This window comes from Coenobita brevimanus, chromosome 116 (genome assembly GCF_032717465.1).
Source record: "Coenobita brevimanus isolate Jiangsu-jjx chromosome 116, ASM3271746v2, whole genome shotgun sequence".
Classification (NCBI taxonomy): Eukaryota; Metazoa; Arthropoda; class Malacostraca; order Decapoda; family Coenobitidae; genus Coenobita; species Coenobita brevimanus.
The window spans coordinates 2,450,001-2,457,500 of NC_137069.1; the positions used below are offsets into that span (position 1 = coordinate 2,450,001).

Below are 7,500 nucleotides of genomic sequence, written 5' to 3' on the forward strand. Positions count from 1 at the left end.
AGGGGGCGAGGCAGGAATAAATCACATTGAGAGAGGGTTGAGGCAGGGGGGCAGGCAGGGTGAGGCAGGAAGGCAGGCAGGGTGAGGCAGGGAGGCAGGGAAGCAGGCAGGGTGAGGCAGGGAGACATACGGGGTGAGGCAAGGAGACAGGCAGGATGAGGCAGGGAGGCAGGCAGGGTGAGGCAGGGAGGTAGGCAGGTAAGGCAGGGAGACAGGCAGGGTGAGGCTGGGAGGCAGGCAGGGTGAGACAGGGAGATATGCAGGGTGAGACAGGGAGACAGGCAGGGTGAGGCAGGGAGACAGGCAGGGTGAGGCAGGGAGACAGACAGGGTGAGGCAGGGAGGCAGGCACGATGAGGCAGGAACGATGAGGCAGGAAGGCAGGCAGGATGGGCAGGGAGGCAGGCAGGGTGGGCAGGGAGGCAGGGCAGGAGGTAGGAAGTGTGAGCATGGTAGAGAGGCAGGCAAGGTGAGGTAGGAAGGCAGGCAGGTAAGGCAGGGGTAGGCAGTGAGGGTGAGGCAGGGAGGTAGGCAGGGTTAGGCAGGAGGAAGCTCAATAAAACCAAGAGGCAGAACATGTTAGGCAGGCATTAATCAGAGAGAGAGAGAGAGAGAGAGAGAGAGAGAGAGAGAGAGAGAGAGAGAGAGAGAGAGAGAGAGAGAGAGAGAGAGGCTAAATCACAGTGTTGAGGCAGGCCGAGGGTGAGGTATGGTTAGGCAAGGAGACAGCAGGAAGTGACAGGGAGGCAGGCAGGGTGAAGCAGAGAGGCAGGCAAGGTGAGGCAGGGAGGCAGACAGGGTTAGGCAGGTAGGATGAGAAAGGGAGGCAGGCAGGGAAGCAGGAGGGTGAGGCAGGGAGGTGGAAAGGGTGAGGCAGGGAACGACAGGATGAAGCAGGGTGAGGCAGGGAACGATAGGGAGAGGCAGAGTGAGGCAGGGATAAATCACACTGAAGCAGGGTGTAAGGGAGGCAGAGGGAGGTACAGAGAGTGAGGCAGGGTGAGGCAGGGAGACAGGCAGGTAGGCAGAGAGGGTAAAACAGGGGTGAGAAAATGAATAAGGCTGGGTGAGGCAGGGAGGGTAAGGCAGGGTGAGGCAGAGAGGTAGGCAGGGTAAGGCAGAGGGGTCGTAGGGGCGATTTTAGGGGTAACTATCATTGTGCCTTGAGCCTTATCGACCCTTTAGCCAGCATAGGCAATATTAATGGCGGTATATCATGGTGAATTATGACGCTCTCTCTCTCTCTCTCTCTCTCTCTCTATCTATCTATCTATCTGTCTCTATATATTTATCTCTCTCTCAATCTGTCTGTCTGTCTATCTATATCTCAGTGTGTGTGTGTGTGTGTGTGTGTGTGTGTGTGTGAGAGAGAGAGAGAGAGAGAGAGACAGAGAGACAGACAGACAGACAGACAGACAGACAGACAGACAGCAACAGTCAAAAGTTTCCCCATCACAGCACAGCAGAGAGACAGAGACAGCAGAGAGGCAGACACAGACAGCAGTGAGGTAGAAACAGACAGCAGTGAGGCAGAAACAGACAGCAGTGAGGTAGAAACAGACAGCAGTGAGGCAGAAACAGACAGCAGTGAGGCAGAAACAGACAGCAGTGAGGCAGAAACAGACAGCAGTGAGGCAGAAACAGACAGCAGTGAGGCAGAAACAGACAGCAGTGAGGCAGAGACAGACAGACAGCAGTGAGGCAGAAACAGACAGACAGCAGTGAGGCAGAGACAGACAGCAGTGAGGCAGAAACAGACAGACAGCAGTGAGGCAGAAACAGACAGCAGTGAGGCAGAAACAGACAGCAGTGAGGCAGAAACAGACAGACAGCAGTGAGGCAGAAACAGACAGACAGCAGTGAGGCAGAAACAGACAGCAGTGAGGCAGAAACAGACAGACAGCAGTGAGGCAGAAACAGACAGCAGTGAGGCAGAAACAGACAGCAGTGAGGCAGAAACAGACAGCAGTGAGGCAGAGACAGCAGTGAGGCAGAAACAGACAGACAGCAGTGAGGCAGAAACAGACAGCAGTGAGGCAGAAACAGACAGCAGTGAGGCAGAAACAGACAGCAGTGAGGCAGAAACAGACAGCAGTGAGGCAGAAACAGACAGCAGTGAGGCAGAAACAGACAGCAGTGAGGCAGAGACAGACAGCAGTGAGGCAGAAACAGACAGCAGTGAGGCAGAGACAGACAGCAGTGAGGCAGAGACAGACAGCAGTAAGGCAGAAACAGACAGCAGTGAGGCAGAAACAGACAGCAGTAAGGCAGAGATAGCAGAGAGGCAGAAACAGACAGCAGTGAGGCAGAGACAGACAGCAGTAAGGCAGAGATAGCAGTGAGGCAGAAACAGACAGCAGTGAGGCAGAGACAGACAGCAGTAAGGCAGAGATAGCAGTGAGGCAGAAACAGACAGCAGTGAGGCAGAGACAGACAGCAGTGAGGCAGAGACAGACAGCAGTAAGGCAGAGATAGCAGTGAGGCAGAAACAGACAGCAGTGAGGCAGAGACAGACAGCAGTAAGGCAGAGATAGCAGTGAGGCAGAGACAGACAGCAGTGAGGCAGAGACAGACAGCAGTGAGGCAGAGACAGACAGCAGTGAGGCAGAGACAGACAGCAGTGAGGCAGGGACAGCAGTGAGGCAGAAACAGACAGCAGTGAGGCAGAAACAGACAGCACTGAGGCAGAGACAGACAGCAGTGAGGCAGAGATAGCAGAGAGGCAGAAACAGACAGCAGTGAGGCAGAAACAGACAGCAGTGAGGCAGAGATAGCAGAGAGGCAGAGACAGACAGCAGTGAGGTAGAGACAGACAGCAGTGAGGCAGAGATAGCAGAGAGGCAGAAACAGACAGCAGTGAGGCAGAGACAGCAATGAGGCAGAGACAGCAGTGAAGCAGAAACAGACAGCAGTGAGGCAGAGACAGCAGTGAGGCAGACACAGACAGACAGCAGAGCAAATCCTAACAGCAAGAGACAGGCACAGACAGGAACAGAACACAGAACCAGAAAGCAGAAGACAGCAGCAATCAAAGGCTTCCCAGACAGCCCAGCAGAGCAGAGAGGATAAAGAGGAACAGCAGAGAAAGAGGCAGACAGCAGACAGACAAACAGCAGTGAGGCAGAGACAGACACAGACAGGAGACATACAGAAGACAGCAAAAAAACACGACAGCAGTGAAAAGCTCCCCCAAACACAGCCCAAACAGCTCACTCTCGTCGTGTTTATTTCCCAAGCAAGTGAGAGGGAGAGAGAGAGAGAGAGAGAAAGGAAGCATGCAGGAAAAAAACAGTAGGAGTCAGAAGCTCTCCCCAGTCCCCACCCCAACACAGCAGCTGTCAAAAGTTTTCCCCACTTCAGCACACCTTCTCCCCACTTCAACACAGCCTCTCCCCACTTCATCACAGCCTCTCCCCACTTCAACACAGCCTCTCCCCGCTTCAACACAGCCTCACCCCACCTCCACACAGCCTCTCCCCACCCCACACAGCCCAGCAGTGCCACAAAAAGCTCCCCAAACACAGCCAAACACAACACAAACACGCCCCTTGTTCATCCCGCCAGGCAAACTTCCTTCTCCTAATGTATATGCAAAGTTTCATTCGTTTAGGCAAAAGGTCACCCCCCCCCCCAGCTAAAGCACAAGGCCAAAAGTTTGCCTGTATTATTAGCGTATCCTTCTATCTAGCTCTATCTATCTATCTATCTATCTATCTGTCTATCTATCTGAGCTTGTACCTATTTCTCGCCTAAAAAGTGTACCATAGTGAGTGTAGGCTTTTTGCACTTGGACCTGGGGAAGTTAATCTATTTTCTATCTATTCGTGTATCTATCTGTCTATCTCTTTATCTATCTATATATCTATCTGTCTACCTATCTATCTATATATCTATCAGACTAAATCGCTAAAAGTCAGGCATACCGACCCTAGTTTTATTATACTTGGACCCGGGGAAGTTAATCTATTTTCTATCTATTCGTGTATCTATCTGTCTGTCTCTTTATCTATCTATATATCTATCTATAGGAGGAGGAAATTAGGCGGTATTATCTATTATATCTATCTACCTCTACATAACTATCTATTTAGCCATCTGTCCTGTATGTGTGTGTGTGTGTGTGTGTGTGTGTGTGTGAGACAGACAGACAGACAGAGAGAGAGAGAGAGAGAGAGAGAGAGGAAAGGAAATAAAAATGACCTTATATTGTTCCATTCTCTCTCTCTCTCTCTCTCTCTCTCTCTCTCTCTCTCTCTGTCAAATTAAACCTTTCAATAAAATAGCAATACTTACAATGATTTCCCTGGAGTAGAATAGTGTGTGTGTGTGTGTGTGTGTGTGTGTGTGTGTGTGTGTAGGTGGGTGAGTGTGGGAGTGATTAAGTCTGTGTATGCTAGATGTGTATGTATGTGAATATGTATGTATGTTTGTATGTGTGTATGCATGTACTGTATGTATGTATGTATGTTTTTATGTATGTCTGTATGTGTATGTGATCTAAGTTCTGTGTGTGTGTGTGTGTGTGTGTGTGTGTGTGTGTGTGTGTGTGTGTGTGTGTGTGTGTTTAGAGTATGCAGGTTACATACTGAGGTAACCATAACATGCCTCGTAGACTATCCGCTTTTACTCATTCTTGGCCTAACATTTCCATAGTAATAAAATAAATGTATCTATTGACGGACACCTTAATTCCGTAAGGGGTGGCCACAGAAAAATCGCCTCCATGTCGCCCTGTCTTCTTTCACTTGGCCGCCCTTCCTACAACTCACACACCACTTCCTCATTTATCTCTCCACTACATCACTCCATCTCATCTGTGATCTCCCCTTCCTCCTCTCCCCCTCCACCTCACTCACATACACTCTTCTAGTCAGTCATTCTCCATCCACTCCACGGGGCTAAACCACTTAAAATATTTCTCTTAACACTTTCACTCACATCCACATCAACACCACAACGCTCCTTCACTTCCCCATTTGTCTGTCTGTCTCTCCACGTAACTCCACATCCTTCCTTGGTACTTTAACACTCACTCACATCCACATCTCATTTGTCTGTCTGTCTCTCCACGTAACTCCACATCCTACTTCCTTTGCACTCCCAGCTACCTCCACTCATATAGTCACATCCACATCAACACCACAACCCTCCTTCACTTCCCCATTTGTCTGTCTGTCTCTCCACGTAACTCCACATCCTACTTCCTTTGCACTCCCAGCTACCTCCACTCATATAGTCATATCCACATCAACACCACAACGCTCCTTCACTTCCCCATTTGTCTGTCTGTCTCTCCGCATAACTCCACATGCTTCTTCCTTTGCACTCCCAGCTGACTCCACTCATACCATCCTTTCCTCTTCCCTCCAGCCGTGAGCTTCATCAATTACGTGCTTCTGTGCCTCGTCTACACTACCTGGCTGGCGTGTCGCTCAGGTGAGGGTTCGCTACTGAGAGTGGTAAGGACGAAGGGACTGAAGTATTTTGTCCTAGCAGCCGTCGACGTGGAGGCCAACTACCTCGTCCTTAGAGCGTATCAGTTCACCTCAGTCACTTCTGTCCAGGTGAGCAGGGACGGTGAATTTACCACATATATATTAAGACAGGCAAATATCCGATAGAGCCTGGATTCCAGGGGCTTGAATGATGAGTGAATGGAAGTGTGGCCCACTGGATTGGGCAAATTTGGGCTGTCTGGACATTGCTACTCCCCACGCTGCCCTAGGGTGGGAAAGGAGGTCCGGATGATGATGATGACGATGATGATGATGATGATGATGATGATGATGATATATTAAGCATTTATTATATATATTAGGTACTGAATTATTGACTTTTCAGAGTACAGAGAAAGATCTATGTTCGTGATTGATTGTAATTGATTGGATGTGATTTTGTCAAGGGGTCTGAATTTACACACACACACACACACACACACACACACACACACACACACACACACACACACACACACACACACACACACATATTGTTAGTAGGTTTGTTATATTGTACTGATGTTTATTTTGTTGTTGTTGTTATTATTATTATTATTATTATTATTATTATTATTATTATTATTATTATTATTATCATTATTATTATTATTATTATTATTATTATTTTTATTATTATTATTATTTTTAAGATGATGATGATAATAATAATAATAATAACAATAATAACAGCAACAGGAGAGAGAGGGAGGAGAAAGGGGTGGAGATCCTAGCCAAAATCTCTCTCCACCCAGTCCTCCACCCTCACGCCGCCCTCCCTCCAGCCCACCACACCTCTAACCCACCCATCCTCCATTGCAGCTCCTGGACTGTTTCGTGGTGCCTGTCGTGTTGGCGCTTAGTTGGCTGTTCCTCAAAGTGCGGTACAAGTTAGTGCACGTCCTCGGGGTGGGTCTGTGCCTGCTTGGGGTTGGCTGCCTGGTGTGGGCTAACGTGGAAGATGGGAAGGCAGCGATTCCAGGTGGGTTCTCTCTCTCTCTCTCTCTCTCTCTCTCTCTCTCTCTCTCTCTCTCTCTCTCTCTCTCTCTCTCTCTCTTCTGCATATACTCTGTCCACGGTTCGCATACGTGAAGTGGTTGGAGGTTTTTCTGTCAGTGTGTGTGTGTGTGTGTGTGTGTGTGTGTGTGTGTGTGTGTGTGTGTGTGTGTGTGTGTGTGTGTGAGTGTGTGTGTGTGTGTGTGTGTGTGTGTGTGTGTGTGTGTGTGTGTGTGTGTGTGTGTGTGTGTGTGTGTGTAATATGCTGCTGTATGTCCTCAATTAAGTATACTCAATATAAGAGATAGTGACGAAATAATAATAATAATAATAATAATAATAATAATAATAATAATACGCGTTGCCATACAGGTGCTGAGCGTCTGCTGGGCGACATGCTGTGTCTGGGGGGCGCCACCCTCTACGGGATCAGCAACGTCGCTCAGGAGTATGTGGTCAAGACTTACGACAGTGTGGAGTTCCTGGGGATGATGGGTCTATTCGGATCCCTCATAAATGGAGTACAGCTGTGAGTATACAGTAGATAGATAGATAGATGGATAGACAGGTAGGTGGATGGATGGATAGATAGATGGATAGATAGATGAGTCTCTTTGGATCTCTTATTAATGGAGTACAGCTGTGAGTATAGATAGATAGATAGATAGATAGATGGATAGATAGGTAGGTAGATGGATGGATGGATGGATTGATAGATAAGTAGGTAGGTAGGTGGGTGGATGGATGGATGGATTTGATTGATAGGTAAATAGGTAGGTAGGTAGGTTGATAGATAGATAGGTAGATAGACAGATAGATGGATGGATGGATAGATAGATAGATAGATAGGTAGGTAGATAGATAGATAGGTAGATAGATAGATAGACAGATGGATAGATGAGTCTCTTTGGATCTCTTATTAATGGAGTACAGCTGTGAGTATAGATAGATAGATAGATGGATAGATAGATAGGTAGATAGATAGATAGATAGATAGATAGATAGATGGG

The 7,500-nt window shown here is 48.2% G+C and overlaps 1 protein-coding gene across 1 annotated transcript in view; it reads left to right on the forward strand.

Moving 5' to 3' along the window:
• LOC145418769 (queuine/queuosine transporter SLC35F2-like) overlaps window positions 1-7,500 on the forward strand; it is a 237,526-nt gene that overhangs the window by 212,828 nt on the left and 17,198 nt on the right. Inside the window, exons 3-5 of the mRNA XM_080287103.1 lie at window positions 5,370-5,563; window positions 6,317-6,476; window positions 6,863-7,019. Of these exons, the coding sequence (XP_080143229.1) occupies window positions 5,370-5,563; window positions 6,317-6,476; window positions 6,863-7,019 (511 nt within the window). The remainder of the gene's footprint in view (window positions 1-5,369; window positions 5,564-6,316; window positions 6,477-6,862; window positions 7,020-7,500) is intronic.